The sequence below is a fragment of the Pelodiscus sinensis genome, chromosome 30 (assembly GCF_052426305.1).
Source record: "Pelodiscus sinensis isolate ZL-2025 chromosome 30, ASM5242630v1, whole genome shotgun sequence".
Classification (NCBI taxonomy): Eukaryota; Metazoa; Chordata; order Testudines; family Trionychidae; genus Pelodiscus; species Pelodiscus sinensis.
This window is the reverse complement of record NC_143081.1, coordinates 16,894,846-16,915,371: the sequence shown is the minus strand read 5'-3', so window position 1 is coordinate 16,915,371 and position 20,526 is coordinate 16,894,846. Positions and strand designations below refer to the sequence as shown.

Here is a 20,526-nt window from a genome sequence, read left to right as displayed (position 1 = left end):
ACCCCGTTGCTACCCACAGTCTACCGGCACACCATTTCTACCTACAGCCTGTACCCACCGGTACCCCGTTGCTACCCACAGCCTGCCGGCACACCATTTCTACCTACAGCCTGTACCCACCGGTACCCCGTTCCTACCCACAGCCTACCGGCACACCATTTCTACCTGCAGCCTGTACCCACCGGTACCCCGTTCCTACCCACAGCCTACCGGCACACCATTTCTACCTACAGCCTGTACCCACCAGTACCCCGTTGCTACCCACAGCCTACCGGCACACCATTTCTACCTACAGCCTGTACCCACCGGTACCCCGTTCCTACCCACAGCCTACCGGCACACCATTTCTACCTACAGCCTGTACCCACCGGTACCCCATTGCTACCCACAGCCTACCGGCACACCATTTCTACCTACAGCCTGTACCCACCGGTACCCCGTTCCTACCCACAGCCTACCGGCACACCATTTCTACCTACAGCCTGTACCCACCGGTACCCCGTTCCTACCCACATCTGCTGGCACCCAATTTCTACCTGCAGCCTGTATCCACCGGTACCCCGTTCCTACCCACATCTGCTGGCATCCAATTTCTACCTGCAGCCTGTACCCACCGGTACCCCGTTCCTACCCACATCTGCTGGCACCCAATTTCTACCTGCAGCCTGTATCCACCGGTACCCCGTTCCTACCCACATCTGCCGGCACCCAATTTCTACCTACAGCCTGTACCCACCGGTACCCCGTTCCTACCACATCTGCTGGCACCCAATTTCTACCTGCAGTCTGTACCCACCGGTACCCCGTTCTTACCTACAGCCTGCCGGCACCCCATTCCTACCCACAGCCTGTACCCACCAGCACCCTGTTGCTACCCACAGCCTGCCGGCACCCTGTTCCTACCCTCAGCTTGCCGGCACCCCGTTCCTACCCACAACGTGCTCCCACTGGCACCCCGTTCCAACCCACAGCCTGCTGGCAGCCCCTTCCCACCCACACCCTGTTCCCACCGGCACCCATTCCTGCCCACAACCTGCTGGCACCCCATTCTCCCCGGCAGCTCACGCTGTGCCCACCTTAGCACTTTGCTCTCTTGCCTTCTGTTGAGTGAGCTGCTTGGAGCGTTCCCTGGAGCCCAGCTGGGAACTGGGGAGCAGAGGCAGTGAACGCGCTGCCCAACGCTGGCCACAGGGCTGCATGCGGGACTCAGTGCCAATGGCCTCACTCCCCATGCCTGTTGGGCCCTGAACTAATGGCAGCTCCACCCTTCCGCTTTGCCCCACAAGCCCAACGACCCCCAGCTCTGCCAGCCAGGGGGTGAGTTTTACAGTCAGAGCCCCTGCTGGCAAACTAGAACCCAGCCGGAATAGGTGGCACCACCCTCTCCGCGGTGCCTTGCCCCGAGGCTACGGAGACGTTCAGGGCACACCAGCCCTAGGCTCAGCTAGTCACCCCAGCCTAGTGTAACCGCTCAGCACTGGGCAGTGACGCGTGCCGTTAACACGGTACAGCCTGTGGGCCCATTTATTCCAGCTGAATCCATCAGCCTCCACAGAGCCCCTTCTCCCACCCGCTCCCTCGCTGGCTGCTGCGGGGCTCCAGGCGCTAATCGTGGAGTCTCTGGTGGCGGACGAGCGCCGAGCTTTGGCTGAAGCCGGCTCCGCACTCGTGGCAGGCGAAGGGCCGCTCCCCGGTGTGGACGTGCCGGTGCCGGAGCAGCGCGGAGCTGACGGCAAAGCGACGCCCGCACTCGGCACAGCAGAAGGGCGCCACCCCGGCGTGCCGGCGGCGGTGCTGGCGGAGGGTGGCGCGGGCGGCGAACGTGGCCCCGCAGTCCCGGCAGGGGAAGGGGCGCTGGCCGGCATGCAGGCGCTGGTGGTGCTGCAGGGTGGCAGCCCGGGTGAAGCCCTTGCCACAGTCGGCGCAGGCGTAGGGGCGCTCGCCTGTGTGCAGCCGCCGGTGCTGGATCAGCGCGGTGGCCTGGGCGAATCGCTCCCGGCACTGCCCACACCGGAAGGGGCGCTCGCCAGTATGGGTACGGCAGTGGGCTGCCAGGTGGGCGCTGCGGGCGAAGGCGGCCCCGCAGTCCGGGCAGGAGAAGGGGCGCTCGCCGGTGTGGGAGCGCTGGTGCCGCAGCAGGTTTGAGCTCTGGCTGAAGGCCCGGCCGCACTCGGTGCAGCGGAAGGGGCGCTCGCCGGTGTGGGACTGGCGGTGGCGGGCCAGGTCGGCCTTGGTGCCGAAGGCCCGGGTGCAGTCGCTGCAGCGGAAGGGGCGCTCGCCGGTGTGCGTGCGCCGGTGCTGGGCCAGGTTGGCGTTCTGGGTGAAGCGCTTGCCGCACTCGGCGCAGGCAAAGGGGCGCTCCCCAGTGTGGATCCGCTCGTGCTTCACCAGGCGGGCGCTCACAGCGAAGCCACGGCCACATTCGGCGCACACATACCGCTCCTGAGTGCCACGGGGCTTGGCAGGGGTGGCTGGCTGCTGCCTGGTGCTGCTCCTCCTTCCCGACCGACGCAGGCTCCCGGCCCGCTCTGAGCGCTGGCAAACAGCTCCACCTGCCCGGGGAGCCCCGTCCTCGCCCGCCCTGCCGTCTGCTGAGAGGCCAAGGAGATCCTGCGGCGAGTGGCTCCCTGCGGCGGAACAAAAGGACCCTGCCAGATGGGGAGGCATCACTAAGGAACCTCTGCTTGTGGGGCTGCCCCCCAGGCCCAGTTCTGCCCCATGTCCCACCTGAGACAGCAGGGCTGGGGGATTCCCCAGGCCAGTGGGGCCGAATCACAGGGAACTAGCAGCAGCTCTTTGGCCGTCCTTAGACCCTTCCTCACCTGGGATGGCACCACGTGGCATCTCGGGATCTGGGACCAGCAGCTCCTGTCCGTGCTCCATCTGGGCGTTGGGGGATCCTGCTGGAAGGGAGGAGATGGGTGAGATGGATTCCTGCCCCATTTCCAGGCCCAGTTACCCCCAGACACAGTGGTTCTGAACTCAGCATCTGCGCAAAAGCTCGGGCACCGTATTATACTCGAACCCCCAGCTCTGCCCAGCCCATGAAGCTTCACTCCCTGCACTGAGCTGCGCCCAGCTGCCGCCACAGGCCTGGTGAGAAATAACAGCGTCAGAATTGCAGGGGGAGCAGGGATCCCGGTGTGGGGCCAGGCCTGGGGGTCCCGGCTGGGGCACAAAGGCGCCCACTTTCCACTCCCCGTGCCAGGCCCCAGGGCGGTCAGCTCTTGGCCAGGGAGAGCCAGGGGACCGGCCCGGGTCCCACACCCCCGCAGGAGCCGCCAGCCATGCCCAGAGCTGCCTTTGGAGACCGCGGGAGCCGGTCCGCCCGCCCGGGGACCCGGCCGTTCCCAGCACTCCGCCAGCCTGGGGACCAGCCCCCTGGGGACCCCGCCCAGCCCGGCCAGAGGCTGCGGGGCCGCGGCCCCACTGCTCCCCCCTCCCCGTTACCGGAGCCCCGGCGGGGCCGCTCCTTGCCTCGCCCCGGGGGCCCGAGCGCTGGGCCGGGGGCGGCGCCGCGGAACGAGCCCGTCTGGCGCCGCCTCCTCCGGCTGTTCGGGGCGCCCCGGCGGGCTGCCTGCAGCAGGGACACGGGCCGAGACGGGGGGCCCCGGGGGTATGCGAGTGCGCGCGCGGGACCCCCGCCTGTGTGCGCGTGTGTGGGAACCCCCGCCTGTGTGCGCGTGTGGGAACCCCCCCGGTGTGCGCGTGTGTGGGAACCCCCCCAGTGCGCGTGTGGGAACCCCCCCAGTGTGCGCGTGTGGGAACCCCCCCAGTGCGCGTGTGGGAACCCCCCAGTGTGCGCGCGGGTCCGCCCGCCTGTGTGCGCGTGTGGGAACCCCCCCAGTGTGCGCGCGGGTCCCCCGCCTGTGTGCGCGTGTGGGAACCCCCCCAGTGTGCGCGCGGGTCCCCCGCCTGTGTGTGGGAACCCCCCCGGTGTGCGCGCGGGTCCCCCGCCTGTGTGTGGGAACCCCCCCGTGTGCGTGTGTGGGAACCCCCCCAGTGTGCGCGCGGGTCCCCCGCCTGTGTGCGCGTGTGGGAACCCCCCCAGTGCACGCGGGTCCCCCGCCTGTGTGCGCGTGTGGGAACCCCCCCAGTGTGCGCGGGTCCCCCGCCTGTGTGCGCGTGTGGGAACCCCCCCAGTGTGCGCGCGGGAACCCCCCCAGTGTGCGCGCGGGAACCCCCCCAGTGTGCGCGCGGGTCCCCCGCCTGTGTGCGCGTGTGGGAACCCCCCCAGTGTGCGCGCGGGAACCCCCCCAGTGTGCGCGCGGGTCCCCCGCCTGTGTGCGCGTGTGGGAACCCCCCCGCCTGTGTGCGCGGGTGGGAACCCCCCCGCCTGTGTGTGGGACCCCCCCGGTGTGCGCGTGTGTGGGAACCCCCCCTGTGTGCGCGTGTGTGGGAACCCCCCCAGTGTGCGCGCGGGTCCGCCCACCTGTGTGCTCGTGTGTGGGAACCCCCCGCTGTGTGGGTGCGGGAACCCCCCCGGTGTGCGCGCGGGTCCCCCCGCCTGTGTGCGCGTGTGTGGGAACCCCCCCGGTGTGTGCGTGTGTGGGAACCCCCCCAGTGTGTGCGTGTGTGGAAACCCCCCCGGTGTTTGTGTGTGCACCCCACGGCTGCATGTGTGTGCGCGCTCCCTCTGGCCCCGGGGCCTGTGTGTGTCTGTGTGTGTGTGTGTGTGTGTGTGTGTGTGTGTTCTCTCCCCCGACCTGAGCTATGTGTTTGTCTGGTTAGCAGAGCTCAGCACGCAGCACCCAGACCCACTTGCACCATTCCGCAGAAGGCAGCTTCTGCCCAGGGCCATCGCCCGAGCCTGCTGGGCCGAAAGCAGTACCCAGGGCAGCAGGCTCCATTTACCTGGCCGCTGGGCACAGGCTGAGGCCTAATAACACGGGCTCCTCCTTCCTCCCCACTCCAGCGTCCTGCGGTTCCCTAATGGGGACGCTCTGCTGGGACAGTCATCCCTTATCAGTCGGCAGGTGCAGGGGGGCTTGTGAGCCGGCTGGGAGTCAGCACACACTGGTCAGCAGTTTCAGTCCAGAACCGTGCACAGAACATGCGGCCAGGGGTCGGTTAGACAGAATCTCTTACTGCCTCCGCATACAGCCATGACCACCCGCATCTCGCATCCCGTGTGCAGGTCTGGTCGCCCAGTCTCCCACCAGACACACCAGCCTAGGAAAAGCTGTGCAAAGAGCTAGCAAAAATGGCTCCGGGCACGACTCGCTGCCGTGCGAGGAGAGGCTGGAGGTGACCCTGGAAAAGAGAGCGTGGCGGGTCTATAGCATCGTCACTGGTCTGGACCCAGTAAAGGCAGTGCTCTGGGTTACCCTGCTCTATCCATCCCCCGTGCAGCACCTGGCACTGGCCACTGTCTGCGCTGGGCTAGAGGGGCCTTTGCTCTGACCCAGGAGGCTGCTCTGGGCCTTCGAGCAGGAACACTCCTTGTGAGGCTCCTAGAGAGCTGAACCCGCCCAGTACAGAGAAGGCAAAGGGAGAAAGGGTGAATAACGGAACAAGCAAGAGAGAGATGGAGGGGCGAGTGGAGTGAGAGGGAGGGGCAGGGGAGGGATTTGTAGGCAGACAGGGGTGGGGTTAGGACGAGGGGTGCGGGGGAAGGGTGCAGGTATGAGGAGGTGTGGGGTTACAGTGGGGGCGCAGGACGGCTGTGTAGGTGCATGGGGGATGCACAAGGGGGGTGCAGGTAGAAGGGGCGGGGACAGAAGTAGGTGACAGCAGGGGTGTAGGGTTAGAATGAAGGCACAGGACAGGAGGGTGCACAAAGGGGGGGCAGGGTTAGAGTCGGGCTCAGGACGGAAGTGTGTGTAGGCAGGGTGTGTGCGCAAGGAGAGTGTGCAAAGGGGCAGAGTTAGAAGTGGGGGTGCAGGATGGGGTGCACAAGTGAGGGCGGAGGTAGAAGGGGCAGGGATAGAAGTGGGGGTGCATGGAGCACACAAGGGGAGCAGAGTTAGAGGGCTGCAGGGCAGGGATGTGTAGGCGGGACGTACACGGAGGGATGAAGGCCAGGGATGTGTGAGTGAGGGGATGTGCGGGGGTGTAGGGCATGGGGGGTGTAGGCGGGGAGGGTGCACGGGGGTGCAGGGCATGGGGGGTGTAGGCGGGGGGGAGGGTGCACGGGGGTGCAGGCCTGGGCGGTGTAGGCGGGGAGGGTGCACGGGGGTGCAGGCCTGGGCGGTGTAGGCGGGGAGGGTGCAGGCCTGGGGGGTGCACGCGGAGGGGTGCAGGGCAGGGGGTGCAGGCCTGGGGGGTGCAGGCGGGGAGGGTGCACGGGAGGTGCAGGGCGGGGGTGCAGGCGGGGAGGGTGCAGGCCTGGTGGGTGTAAGCGGGGAGGGTGCACGGGGGTGCGGGCCTGGGGGGTGTAGGCGGGGAGGGTGCAGGCCTGGAGGGGTGCACGCGGGAGGGGTGCAGGCGGGGGGGGTGCAGGCGGGAAGGGTGCATGGGGTGCAGGGCAGGGGGTGCAGGCGGGGAGGGTGCAGGCAGGGAGGGTGCATGGTGGTGCAGGGATGGGGGGTGCAGGGCTGGAGGGTGCATTGTGGTGCAGGGCTGGGGGGTACAGGGCAGGGGGTGCAGGCGGGGGGGTGCATGGTGGTGCAGGGCTGGGGGGTGCATGGGGTGCAGGCTGGGAGGGTGCATGGGGGTGCAGGCAGGAAGGGTGCATGGGGGTGCAGGGCTGGAGGCTGCAGGCAGGGAGGATGCATGGGGGTGCAGGGCTGGGGGTGCATGGGGGTGCAGGCTGGGAGGGTGCAGGCGGGGGGGTGCATGGGGGTTCAGGGCAGGGTGTGCAGGCAGGAAGGGTGTATGGGGGTGCAGGGCTAGGGGGTGCAGGGCTGGAGGGTGCATGGGGGTACAGGGCTGGGGGGTACAGGGCAGGAGGGTGCATTGTGGTGCAGGGCTGGGGGGTGCAGGGCAGGAGGTGCATGGTGGTGCAGGGCTGGGGGGTGCAGGGCAGGGGGTGCAGGCGGGGAGGGTGCATGGGGGTGCAGGGCAGGGGGTGCAGGCGGGGAGGGTGCATGGGGGTGCAGGGCTGGGGGGTGCAGGGCAGGGGGTGCAGGCTGGGAGGGTGCACGGTGGTGCAGGGCTGGGGGGTGCAGGGCAGGGGGTGCAGGCTGGGAGGGTGCATGGGGGTGCAGGGCTGGAGGCTGCAGGCAGGGAGGATGCATGGGGGTGCAGGGCTGGAGGCTGCAGGCAGGGAGGATGCATGGGGGTGCAGGGCAGGGGGTGCAGGCGGGGAGGGTGCATGGGGGTGCAGGGCAGGGGGTGCAGGCAGGAAGGGTGCATGGGGGTGCAGGGCTGGAGGCTGCAGGCAGGGAGGATGCATGGGGGTGCAGGGCTAGGGGGTGCAGGGCTGGAGGGTGCATGGGGGTGCAGGGCTGGGGGGTGCATGGGGTGCAGGGCAGGGGGTGCGTGTAGGCGGGGTGTGCACAAGGGGGCGGGGTTAGAAGTGGGGGAGTCGCGCAGGGGCAGATCGAGGCGCCCGCTCGAGCTCCCACTCCTGGAGCCCCGCCCCCTGCTCACAGCCAGGGCTACGCGGGAGCGGGGCATGCCGGGAGGCGAAGTGCTTAGCAGCTCAGCGCCCAGGAGCACGCTGTGAAGTTCCGCTGTGGCGCGGGGCATGCCGGGAGTTGTAGTTCTGAACAGCTCGACGTCCAAGAGCACGCGACGAGCAGGCACAAGTCATGCTGGGAAATTCCACGTGAGCCCGCGGCATGCCGGGAGACGTAGTCCTGGGATGTGCAGAGCGGGCGTCCCGGGCCGGCATGTCTGTGAGGCCCTGACTTGGGCATGCGCAGGAGAGCACACTACCCCAACAAGGGAACGCACACCCGTGCACCAGCACACACATACTCATGCACCAGCAATGTGTGCACTCACACCCATGCACCAACAAACACATCCATGCACTAGCAACGCATGCACTCACACCCATGCACCAATAAACACAGCTGTGCACCAGCAATACGTGCACCAACACACACCCGTTCATCAGCAACACATGCACTAAAACTCAAACCCATGCACCAACACACACGTGTGCACGAGCAATTCGTGCACCAACATACACCCGTAACCAGCAATGCACACCTATGCACCAGAAATACACACCTGTACATCAGCAATTCATGCATCAGCAAACGCACACCCATGCACCAACAATGCATACCCGTGCACCAGCAATGCACAGCTATGCACCAGAAATACACACCTGTACATCAGCAATTCATGCATCAGCAAACGCACACCCATGCACCAACAATGCATACCCGTGCACCAGCAATGCACAGCTATGCAGCAACGACACATGCCCATACATCAGCAGTAATGCATGCCTATACACGAATGCATGCCTGCAGACTAGCAATACCACCCGTCAGACATTAGCAGTACTGCACACATGCACTCCCATACAGTAGCTGTGGGATACACCAGCAACTGGCAGCAACACACCCTTCCACTAGCCGTAGTGCAAACTATATACTAGCAGGAACACACCCATACAGTAGCTGTAATGCACACCCATACATTAGCAGTAATACCCCCCCCGCCCCACAATATCAGTAACACACATCCAGACATTAGCAGGACCCTCCCACACTATCAGTAACACACAACCAGACACCATCAGGAAACCCTCCCTCCCGACGAGACACTAGCAGGACCCCCCCACACGAGACACTAGCAGGACCCCCCCACACGAGACACTAGCAGGACCCCCTACACACACCCGAGCAGGAACAGACACTAGCAGGACCCCCCCACACGAGACACTAGCAGGACCCCCCCTACACACACCCGAGCAGGAACAGACACTAGCAGGACCCCCCCACACGAGACACTAGCAGGACCCCCCCACACGAGACACTAGCAGGACCCCCCCTACACACACCCGAGCAGGAACAGACACTAGCAGGACCCCCCACACGAGACACTAGCAGGACCCCCCCCCCCACACGAGACACTAGCAGGACCCCCCCCACACACCCGAGCAGGAACAGACACGAGCAGGAACCTCCCCCACTAGCAGGAACACACACGAGCAGGAACCTCCCCCACTAGCAGGAACACACACTGGCCCTAAGGCAGCTGCGGGGCCGGGCTGAGCCGAGCGCACGCCCCGTGGCTGCAGGACCGCGCAGGGCTGTCTCCGTGGGTCGGGTCCGGGGCTCCCGTGACGGCAGGTGAGGCGCGTAGCGGGGTGGCCTGATGCGGCGGGGACGGGCGCGAGTCCGGGCAGGAGCGCAGCGCAGCGCAGGGCCGCAGGGCGCCGAGCGCAGCGCCGGAGGGAACCGACCTCCCCAGCCCGGCCCGGGGCTCCAGTAAGGGGGGGGGGGGCTCGGGTCCCGGTGCCGCCTGGACCCGTGGGGGGTGGGAGCGGCTCCTCCTCCGGCTGCGTGTGTGTGAATGAGAGAGATGCGCGTGTGTGTGTGTGCGTGTGTGTGTGTGTGTGTGTGAGAGCGAGGGGAATCCGCGTGTGTGTGAATGAGAGAGAGATCTGTGTGTGTGTGTGTGTGTGTGTGTGTGTGTGAGAGCAAGGGGAATCCGCGTGTGTGTGAATGAGAGAGATCCGTGTGTGTGTGTGTGAATGAGAGAGATCCGTGTGTGTGTGTGTGTGTGTGTGAGAGCGAGGGGAATCCGCGTGTGTGTGAATGAGAGAGAGATCCGTGTGTGTGTGTGTGTGTGTGTGAGAGAGCAAGGGGAATCCGCGTGTGTGTGAATGAGAGAGAGATCCGTGTGTGTGTGTGTGTGAGAGAGAGCGAGGGGAATCCGCGTGTGTGTGAATGAGAGAGAGATCCGTGTGTGTGTGTGTGTGTGTGTGTGTGTGTGAGTGAGGGGAATCCGCGTGTGTGTGAATGAGAGAGAGATCCGTGTGTGTGTGTGTGTGTGTGTGTGAGTGAGGGGAATCCGCGTGTGTGTGAATGAGAGAGAGATCCGTGTGTGTGTGTGTGTGTGTGAGAGCGAGGGGAATCCGCGTGTGTGTGAATGAGAGAGAGATCTGTGTGTGTGTGTGTGTGTGTGTGTGTGTGTGTGAGAGCAAGGGGAATCCGCGTGTGTGTGAATGAGAGAGAGATCTGTGTGTGTGTGTGTGTGTGTGAGAGTGAGGGGAATCCGCGTGTGTGTGAATGAGAGAGATCCGTGTGTGTGTGTGTGAATGAGAGAGATCCGTGTGTGTGTGTGTGTGTGTGTGAGAGCGAGGGGAATCCGCGTGTGTGTGAATGAGAGAGAGATCCGTGTGTGTGTGTGTGTGTGTGTGAGAGAGCAAGGGGAATCCGCGTGTGTGTGAATGAGAGAGAGATCCGTGTGTGTGTGTGTGTGAGAGAGAGCGAGGGGAATCCGCGTGTGTGTGAATGAGAGAGAGATCCGTGTGTGTGTGTGTGTGTGTGTGTGTGTGTGAGTGAGGGGAATCCGCGTGTGTGTGAATGAGAGAGAGATCCGTGTGTGTGTGTGTGTGTGTGTGTGAGTGAGGGGAATCCGCGTGTGTGTGAATGAGAGAGAGATCCGTGTGTGTGTGTGTGTGTGTGAGAGCGAGGGGAATCCGCGTGTGTGTGAATGAGAGAGAGATCCGTGTGTGTGTGTGTGTGTGTGTGTGAGAGAGCAAGGGGAATCCGCATGTGTGTGAATGAGAGAGAGATCCGTGTGTGTGTGTGTGTGTGTGTGTGAATGAGAGAGATCCGTGTGTGTGTGTGTGTGTGTGTGTGAGAGCGAGGGGAATCCGCATGTGTGTGAATGAGAGAGAGATCCGTGTGTGTGTGTGTGTGAATGAGAGAGAGATCCGTGTGTGTGTGTGTGTGTGTGTGTGAGAGCGAGGGGAATCCGCGTGTGTGTGAATGAGAGAGAGATCCGTGTGTGTGTGAGAGCGAGGGAAATCCGCGTGTGTGTGAATGAGAGAGAGATCAGTGTGTGTGTGTGTGTGTGTGTGAGAGAGCGAGGGGAATCCGCGTGTGTGTGAATGAGAGAGAGATCCGTGTGTGTGTGTGTGTGTGTGTGTGTGTGTGTGTGTGTGTGTGAGCGAGGGAAATCCGCGTGTGTGTGAATGAGAGAGAGATCCGTGTGTGTGTGTGTGTGTGTGTGTGTGTGTGTGTGTGTGAGTGAGGGAAATCCGCGTGTGTGAATGAGAGAGAGATCCGTGTGTGTGTGTGTGTGAATGAGAGAGAGATCCGTGTGTGTGTGTGTGTGTGAGAGAGCGAGGGGAATCCGCGTGTGTGTGAATGAGAGAGAGATCCGTGTGTGTGTGTGAGAGGTAAATCCGTGTGTGTGTGAATGAGAGAGATGTGTGTGAAATCCATGTGTGTGAACAAGAGCCAGAGAAATCCATGTGTGTGTAAGTGTAATCCCCCGCCAGCCAGCCAGCCAGCCAGCCAGCCAGCCAGCCAGCGTGCCTTCACCAACGCAATAATGGGTCTTTATTCCCTGGTTGGGGGCGGTGGGGGAGTCTCCTCCCTGCATTTCTGAGGTGGGGGCCTTGTGTGGTGCGCTGGGCACTGGTTTACCCCTGCATCCTTTCCTCTGCTCTTGCCCTTCCCTTTGAAGCCTCAGGTGCTGGGCAGTGTTACAGCCCTGATACCAGGCTAGATGGGCCCCTGCTCCCACTCAGCCTGGTGAACCCATGTGGGTAGCTGGCTTGGGGGGCCTGTCCCCAGGAACAGGAGCAACCACTATGACATCCAGGGCCCCTTTGTCTTGAGGGTTTCTGCAGAAGTGCTCATCTCCTTCAGGGGGAGGCAGGAGCGGCCGGGAGCTGTGGGGAGAGGTGACCCGCCAAGCACGGGACTCGTTATTTCAGAGCCTGGACGCACAGGGACTTGGCGGGGGTGGCTGCCAGGCAGAGCGGACCCCAGGGCAGGCAGACCTGCATTAGCCCACAGTCCTGACCCATTCCTCTCCTTCAGCAGGAGCTCTGTGACTCTGGAGGGTGGGGACAGTCAGAGGGGACTGGAGATTGGCCCCTCTGGTTTCCTGAGTGCCCGCGAGAGAGTCCTGGCCCCCTCGCTCACGGCTTGGAAGGAGGTGCGGAGACAGTGACGTGGGCAAACTGTGGGGCCAGTGTCTGCCAGGAGTCCTCGGCCCAGCGCTGGCTCTGCAGTCCCTGGCCCTGGCTCCGGCCCAGCTGCAGGGCTGCTTGGGTTAGCCCTGCAAAGTTTCCCACCCCTGCTGGAGGGGGCACAGGCAGACTTTTGTCAAGGGGGGTGGGGCAGGTGGGCTCAGGAACACACAGAGGCCTTGTCTACATGGGCACGTTTTGTCGCCAAAACCTGCTTTTTGGTGCCAAAACCGTGAGAGTGTTCACACTGCCGTGCGACTTTTTCAGAGAAAAACACCCAGTTTTGGCCACAAAAAACTTCCAGGCCTGGGAGAGACTTGTCTTTCTCCCTCCCTTTGTGGTCGACAGAGAGCTAGAGTGGACTCTGCTGTTGGTTTTGTGGAGAAAACTGGCATCCTCCAATATCCCATAATGCCTGCCCTGATGGCTATGCTCAGTGTTTTGTGATTTCTGCTGCCCTGCAGGCCTGCACCCTTTCCCCTTGTTCCCATCCAAGTATCCATTTCTGTCTTCCAGGCGCTGCTCCTCCTTCCGCTAGATTAACGAGGTTGCGTGGCCGCGCTTGGCCCCCCGTGTACTGCCCTGGCAGACTTTGGGGAACTACGTAAGTTGTTTGCCCCCTCTGATGCTAGAAGCCGTCTGGTTCGCTCCTGGTCTGCTTTGCTCTCTGCCTTTCCCATCACCAGCTGCCACCTGGAGCTTGCGGGGCTACAGATTTACCCCCCTCTCTGCTCGGCTCGTCCCCATCTGTTGCGCAGCCCGGCTGTGTCGGCTGCAGCCTGAGGGCAGCGTGTCCCAAGCAAGCCCGATGTTTCCATGTGCCTGTCCTTTCCCTGCCGGCATTGATGCCCGTCTGCGCGCCCGTAGCTCGCTTTCGCAACCCCCCGGGAGCTGCCACGGCCTTGCAGAAGGCCCCCCTCGCCTGAGGGTTTCCCTTTGCTGCTGGCTCGGCCATGTCCCGGGGGATGTGTAATGCCCGTCTGCCAGGGCCGCCTTCCAAAACGCTCTGGGCACCGGCGCAGCCACTAGGCCCCTGCTGGTTTTGTAGGTGCCCAAATCCCTGACAGTCCAATCTAGGCGCCTAAATCCCATTAGCTGCAGCCAGTCCCTGGCAGTGGGGGGGCCTGCGGCCCTGTCTCGGTGCCTGCACTGTAGGTGTCCTAGTGGCTGAGGCTGCTCTGACCTGACCTACCCCACGACCCCGAGGCTTGTGCTCTGGATTTGCTCCGCGTCCCAGCAGGTGATGGAGCCGTGAGCGAGGCCAGGATCGGGATGGAGCGTGAGGAGGGGGTCAGGAGAGCAGAGCCACCGGGGGACGCCGGCCAGAGCTGGCAGGACGGCACCAGCCGCTTGGAAGAGGAACCGACCATGTGTGCCGAGTGCGGGCAGAGCTGTGGGGACGCCGCCGCCCTGCTGGCCCACCGGGGGGCGCCCTGCTGTGCTGTGGTGGCGAAGCCGTTTGGCTGCTCCGGCTGTGGGCGGCGGTTCAGCCGCAGCTCCAACCTGCTGCGGCACCAGCGGGTGCACACGGGCGAGCGCCCCTTCGCCTGTGCCGACTGCGGCCGGGCCTTCAGCCAGAGTGCACACCTGGCTAAGCACCGGCGCCTGCATGGCCCGGCGGGGCTGCCTCCCCCGGTGCCCGAGCGCAGCTTCAGCCGCAGCCCTGAGTTCCTGCAGTTCCAGCGGGCGCATGCTGGGCAGCGCCCCTTTGCCTGCCCTGACTGCGGCAAGTGCTTCGGCGCCGGCTCCTCCCTGGTGCAGCACCAGCGCATCCACACGGGCGAGCGCCCATTCCCCTGCCCGGACTGCGGCAAACGCTTCCTGCGGGCCCCGGACCTGGCGCTGCATCGGCGCATCCACACGGGCGAGCGCCCCTTCGCCTGCTCCGACTGTGGCCGGCGCTTCATCCGCGGCCCCGACCTGGCTCTGCACCGGCGCACCCACACCGGGGAGCGCCCCTACCAGTGCGGCCAGTGCGGGCGCCGGTTCAGCCGTGGTCCCGGCCTCTTGCTCCACCAGCGCACCCACACCGGGGAGCGCCCCTACCAGTGCTCCGAATGTGGACGCCGGTTCAGCCGCCGGGCCAACCTGGGCCGGCACCTGGCCACCCACAGCACGGAGCCGGGGGGAGAATCCAGCACAGAGACCCTGATGCAGCCCAGACTCCCAGCTGAGGGGGAGGAGTCCCCAGGATTGAAGGGGCGGAGCTCCAAGGGGGAGGAGTCCCCAGGGCTGAAGGGGCGGAGCTCCAAGGGGGAGGAGTCCCCAGGGCTGAAGGGGCGGAGCTCCAGCTCACTGGGGGCACCCCTGGAGAGGTGCCACAGCTGCCCGGACTGTGGGAAGGGCTTTGCCCAGCGCTCTCACCTGCTCGCTCACCAGCGTGTGCACACCGGGGAACGGCCTTTCCCCTGCCCGGACTGCAGCAAGCGCTTCAGCCAGAGCTCGGTGCTGGCCCGGCACCAGCGCACCCACACGGGCGAGCGCCCCTTCGCCTGCGGGGACTGTGGCCGGCGCTTTGCGGAGAGTGCGGTGCTGCTCCGGCACCAGGCTGTGCACTCTGGCGAGCGCCCTTACTGCTGCCTTGACTGCGGCCGGGGCTTCAGCCTCCGCGCCAACCTCCTCCAGCACCGGCGGCTCCATGCCCGGCGCCCCCACGCCTGCACCGACTGCGGCAAGGCCTTCGGCGAGCCTGCAGCACTGGCTGCCCACCGCAGCACCCGGCACGGGGCCGGCAAGCCCTTTGCCTGCACCGGCTGCGGCAAGCAGTTCGGCCGCAGCTCCACGCTGGCCCGGCACCGGCGCATCCACGCTGAGCGGCCCCACGACTGCACCCGCTGCGGCCGCAGCTTCGGGGAGAGCACCGAGCTGGCCCAGCACCTGCGGGTGCACAGTGAGACCCCCTACGAGTGTGCCCGCTGTGGGGAGCGCTTTGCCCAGAGCCAGGCACTCCTCTCACACCAGGCCGTGCACGCCCAGCCATACTCCGGGCAGGGCCAGGTTGAGCCTGGGGATAGCAGCCTGCCCCAGGCCCCACCCGTGTCCTGCCAGAGACTCCACACTGGGTAGGGACCCGGACAGAACCCAGGCGTCCTGGCTCCCAGTGCCCCCGTGGTAACTCCTCGGCACCCCCTTCCCAGTGCTGGAACCCCCTCCCAGCTCGCTGCTCTGACCACGGTGGAGCCAGACTGAGGGGCACCTGCAGGCAGAGTTCCCTCTAAGCTTTTCCATCCATGTGTGGAATACATTTTGTTCTGTGCACCGAGGCATGAGCAGATGTGCACCACCAGTAGAAAGGAGGGATGTTCGATATCTGTTATTTTAGGAATTGCGTAACTCCAACATATTTTAGCTATTATACGGTTACTAAATTGCTCCCCAGGGTCAGGGCCCAGCAGCCAGTGTGCTCCTGGCTCCCAGCCTCACTCCTAGGAAGCCCCCACCACCTCGCGCTGCTGCCCCTGTATCTGAGGCAGCAGCACAGGGTGGGGAGAGGCAGGCAGTTACTTGGGGCCAGTGCTCCTGGGAAAGCCGGCTCCCGCTTGCCCACCATCCTGCGCTGCTGCCTCCAATAGAGAGGGGAGCGAGTGCAGGTCGTTTAACCGCATATACACCAACATCCCTTGTCAAAACACCTGCTCCCGGCTGTGGGCGCTGTGCCCATCAGCCAGGTGCCCTGGGATCTCTGCTGGGCGGCTGCCCACGCGCTCAGCTCTTGAGACACGGGCTCCAGGGTTCTTGGTCCTAAGGGGTGGGCAGCCAGGCCCCAGCTATGTGGAGCTCCGCGGAGATCTGAATGTGGCCCGTGCTACGGTGGCTGTTGAGACACCACACAGCAGCCTGTGGCTTGCGGCTGGTCTAGCGATCCTGGGCTGCTGGAGTGTGTGTATGGGGGGGAAGGAGGGGAGAAGGGCAGGAGCCAGGACTCCTGCATTTTCTCCCTGGCTCTGAGAGTGGAGGCTAGTGGTTGGTGTGTGTGGGGTGGCAGGGAAGGAGCCAGGACTCCTGCATTTTCTCCCTGGCTCTGGAAGGGAAGTGGGGGCTAGTGGTTAGCGCAAGAGGCTAGAAGCCAGGAGTCCTGATTGCCACGTGTCTGGACTGAGAAGGAGCCAGGACTCCTGCATTTTCTCCCTGGCTCTGGAAGGGAAGTGGAGGCTAGTGGTTAGTGCAAGAGGCTAGAAGCCAGGAGTCCTGATTGCCACGTGTCTGGACTGAGAAGGAGCCAGGACTCCTGCATTTTCTCCCTGGCTCTGGAAGGGAAGTGGGGGCTAGTGGTTAGTGCAAGAGGCTAGAAGCCAGGAGTCCTGATTGCCACGTGTCTGGACTGAGAAGGAGCCACGTGGGCTGTTACGTGAATGTTCAAAATAAACAGCCTCCCGTTAGACTGACCTCGTGGTGTGTCTGGGTGATACCCCACTTTGGGCAAATCGCTGCCCTCCTCCCTGCCTTGTTTTCCCTACCCGGCCTCTGGCGCCTGATTGGCAAATCAGCTCCCCCCCCCCCCCGGTGCTCTCACTGCCCCAGGCACAACGGTGCCATCTCTGGCTGGGGTGGGTAGCCGCAGTGGCACCTGGGCCAGGCTCAGCACCTGCTGCATCCCAGGGCTGGGAACAAACCCCGGCACAAGCAGCCGTGAGCCAAGCTGGACATGGCTGGGTGCTGGGGACCCCCCAGCCTTTGGGCTGGTGACACGGTGGAGCCTGCCCACCCCTGGGCACGGACTAGCCCAGGGCACCTGCCGGATCAGCTAGGAAGCGCCTCGGAGAAGAGCCCCCCGGCAATGCACTGGCCCTGACTGGAACACGCAGCCGGGCCGTTGCCCCATGTGCCCGGCTCTGGGCGCGTTGCCGTCAGCGCGAGGCAGCAGCAGCGAACGCCACAGGGCACTCAGCCCCCAGTCCCTGCCTGGCCCCCCAGGGCATGGCAGGCAGCTCACTGTGGGGTGCACAGCTTGCAGGCGGTGGGCTGGGCTCCCAGCCATGCAGAGTAAGCAGCTCTCTGCTAGCATGCGGGTTGGTTACCGAGCGCCCATGGGACTGCAAGCCAGGGCGGGGGGCAGGGAGCTCGCAGCCTGGGCTGTCCCCCCAGCGCCCGGGGGAGCCCAGCCACACCCGCCAAGGGGAGATGCCCATGAGGCTGGGGGGCAAAGTGCAGTGGCACCGCCAGGCACAGGGAGCCTGGTGTCTCCGCCCCCCAGCCATGTGCTGCATGCGGCGCCCAAGGTGCAGGGGGTCGTGTTCTCAGCCGGCTGGAGCGGGCACAGCCCAGGGCAGGCCAAGCGGGGAGCCAGAACCCAGGCCCCTGCAATGCCTGGTGCAGGAACGGTGCTGGACTTGGGGGGAGTAGCATGGAAGCTCAGAGCTGTAAGTCCCTTTCCAGCCACACAGGGGCACTGAGCAGGGGTGGGGGGGAACAGGCCATGTGGGGAAACTGAGGTACAGCGAAGGGCACCTGGGGATAATCTAGCAAGGCTTCCAGCTGGCCGCTCCCCTACACTGAGCAGGGGTGGGGGGGAACAGGCCATGTGGGGAAACTGAGGTACAGCGAAGGGCACCTGGGGATAATCTAGCAAGGCTTCCAGCTGGCCGCTCCCCTACACTGAGCAGGGGTGGGGGGGAACAGGCCATGTGGGGAAACTGAGGTACAGCGAAGGGCACCTGGGGATAATCTAGCAAGGCTTCCACCTGGCCGCTCCCCTACACTGAGCAGGGGTGGGGGGGAACAGGCCATGTGGGGAAACTGAGGTACAGCGAAGGGCACCTGGGGATAATCTAGCAAGGCTTCCACCTGGCCGCTCCCCTACACTGAGCAGGGGTGGGGGGGGAACAGGCCATGTGGGGAAACTGAGGTACAGCGAAGGTCACCTGGGGATAATCTAGCAAGGCTTCCACCTGGCCGCTCCCCTACACTGAGCAGGGGTGGGGGGGGAACAGGCCATGTGGGGAAACTGAGGTACAGCGAAGGGCACCTGGGGATAATCTAGCAAGGCTTCCAGCTGGCCACTCCCCTACACTGAGCAGGGGTGGGGGGGAACAGGCCATGTGGGGAAACTGAGGTACAGCGAAGGGCACCTGGGGATAATCTAGCAAGGCTTCCACCTGGCCGCTCCCCTACACTGAGCAGGGGTGGGGGGGGAACAGGCCATGTGGGGAAACTGAGGTACAGCGAAGGGCACCTGGGGATAATCTAGCAAGGCTTCCACCTGGCCGCTCCCCTACACTGAGCAGGGGTGGGGGGGAACAGGCCATGTGGGGAAACTGAGGTACAGCGAAGGGCACCTGGGGATAATCTAGCAAGGCTTCCACCTGGCCGCTCCCCTACACTGAGCAGGGGTGGGGGGGGAACAGGCCATGTGGGGAAACTGAGGTACAGCGAAGGGCACCTGGGGATAATCTAGCAAGGCTTCCACGTGGCCGCTCCCCTACACTGAGCAGGGGTGGGGGGGGAACAGGCCATGTGGGGAAACTGAGGTACAGCGAAGGGCACCTGGGGATAATCTAGCAAGGCTTCCAGCTGGCCGCTCCCCTACACTGAGCAGGGGTGGGGGCGAACAGGCCATGTGGGGAAACTGAGGTACAGCGAAGGGCACCTGGGGATAATCTAGCAAGGCTTCCACCTGGCCGCTCCCCTACACTGAGCAGGGGTGGGGGGGGAACAGGCCATGTGGGGAAACTGAGGTACAGCGAAGGGCACCTGGGGATAATCTAGCAAGGCTTCCACCTGGCCGCTCCCCTACACTGAGCAGGGGTGGGGGGGGAACAGGCCATGTGGGGAAACTGAGGTACAGCGAAGGGCACCTGGGGATAATCTAGCAAGGCTTGCACCTGGCCGCTCCCCTACACTGAGCAGGGGTGGGGGGGAACAGGCCATGTGGGGAAACTGAGGTACAGCGAAGGGCACCTGGGGATAATCTAGCAAGGCTTCCAGCTGGCCGCTCCCCTACACTGAGCAGGGGTGGGGGGGAACAGGCCATGTGGGGAAACTGAGGTACAGCGAAGGGCACCTGGGGATAATCTAGCAAGGCTTCCAGCTGGCCGCTCCCCTACACTGAGCAGGGGTGGGGGGGGAACAGGCCATGTGGGGAAACTGAGGTACAGCGAAGGGCACCTGGGGATAATCTAGCAAGGCTTCCACCTGGCCGCTCCCCTACACTGAGCAGGGGTGGGGGGGGAACAGGCCATGTGGGGAAACTGAGGTACAGCGAAGGTCACCTGGGGATAATCTAGCAAGGCTTCCAGCTGGCCGCTCCCCTACACTGAGCAGGGGTGGGGGGGGAACAGGCCATGTGGGGAAACTGAGGTACAGCGAAGGGCACCTGGGGATAATCTAGCAAGGCTTCCACCTGGCCGCTCCCCTACACTGAGCAGGGGTGGGGGGGAACAGGCCATGTGGGGAAACTGAGGTACAGCGAAGGTCACCTGGGGATAATCTAGCAAGGCTTCCAGCTGGCCGCTCCCCTACACTGAGCAGGGGTGGGGGGGAACAGGCCATGTGGGGAAACTGAGGTACAGCGAAGGGCACCTGGGGATAATCTAGCAAGGCTTCCAGCTGGCCGCTCCCCTACACTGAGCAGGGGTGGGGGGCGAACAGGCCATGTGGGGAAACTGAGGTACAGCGAAGGTCACCTGGGGATAATCTAGCAAGGCTTCCAGCTGGCCGCTCCCCTACACTGAGCAGGGGTGGGGGGGGAACAGGCCATGTGGGGAAACTGAGGTACAGCGAAGGGCACCTGGGGATAATCTAGCAAGGCTTCCACCTGGCCGCTCCCCTACACTGAGCAGGGGTGGGGGGGAACAGGCCATGTGGGGAAACTGAGGTACAGCGAAGGTCACCTGGGGATAATCTAGCAAGGCTTCCAGCTGGCCGCTCCCCTACACTGAGCAGGGGTGGGGGGGGAACAGGCCATGTGGGGAAACTGAGGTACAGCGAAGGGCACCTGGGGATAATCTAGCAAGGCTTCCAGCTGGCCGCTCCCCTACACTGAGCAGGGGTGGGGGGCGAACAGGCCATGTGGGGAAACTGAGGTACAGCGAAGGTCACCTGGGGATAATCTAGCAAGGCTTCCAGCTGGCCGCTCCCCTACACTGAGCAGGGGTGGGGGGGGGAACAGGCCATGTGGGGAAACTGAGGTACAGCGAAGGGCACCTGGGGATAATCTAGCAAGGCTTCCAGCTGGCCGCTCCCCTACACTGAGCAGGGGTGGGGGGCGAACAGGCCATGTGGGGAAACTGAGGTACAGCGAAGGTCACCTGGGGATAATCTAGCAAGGCTTCCACCTGGCCGCTCCCCTACACTGAGCAGAGTGAGGTGCTTGTAACTCATTGCGTGACCGTTGCTGCCCCCCCCCGCCCCCCTGCCAGGCATGCGTGCCCCCTCCCCACCAGGCTTCTGAGGCTCTGGCTAAATGGGGGGGGAGCTTTCCCCACAGGCGCAAGGGGGTGCCGTGCTGCAGGGAGTCCTGGCAGGGAGATGGG

The 20,526-nt window shown here is 64.4% G+C and overlaps 2 protein-coding genes across 5 annotated transcripts; one reads left to right on the top strand and one right to left on the bottom strand.

The window, feature by feature from the left end:
• Positions 1 to 1,497: 1,497 nt before the first annotated feature.
• On the bottom strand, positions 1,498 to 3,466 carry LOC142825940 (uncharacterized). Of its 3 annotated transcripts, XM_089774301.1 has the most exons (3): positions 3,451 to 3,466; positions 2,823 to 2,903; positions 1,498 to 2,648 (listed from the first exon to the last, which is right to left on the bottom strand). In XM_089774301.1, exons 2-3 carry the CDS (start codon positions 2,881 to 2,883, stop codon positions 1,606 to 1,608), a joined length of 1,104 nt encoding a protein of 367 aa, XP_089630427.1. In that variant the 5' UTR covers positions 2,884 to 2,903; positions 3,451 to 3,466; the 3' UTR covers positions 1,498 to 1,605. The 3 variants fall into 3 exon arrangements, with proteins under 3 accessions (XP_089630427.1, XP_089630426.1, XP_075774300.2); XM_089774300.1 differs by lacking the exon at positions 3,451 to 3,466 and having other exon boundaries at positions 2,823 to 3,156; XM_075918185.2 differs by lacking the exon at positions 3,451 to 3,466 and having other exon boundaries at positions 1,498 to 2,627; positions 2,823 to 3,154.
• Positions 3,467 to 9,025: 5,559 nt separating this feature from the next.
• Positions 9,026 to 17,458, top strand: LOC142825939 (uncharacterized). Of its 2 annotated transcripts, none has more exons than XM_075918174.2 (3): positions 9,026 to 9,194; positions 12,572 to 12,659; positions 13,296 to 17,458. In XM_075918174.2, exon 3 carries the CDS (start codon positions 13,328 to 13,330, stop codon positions 15,119 to 15,121), a length of 1,794 nt encoding a protein of 597 aa, XP_075774289.2. In that variant the 5' UTR covers positions 9,026 to 9,194; positions 12,572 to 12,659; positions 13,296 to 13,327; the 3' UTR covers positions 15,122 to 17,458. The 2 variants fall into 2 exon arrangements, with proteins under 2 accessions (XP_075774289.2, XP_075774290.2); XM_075918175.2 differs by having other exon boundaries at positions 13,293 to 17,458.
• Positions 17,459 to 20,526: the final 3,068 nt, after the last annotated feature.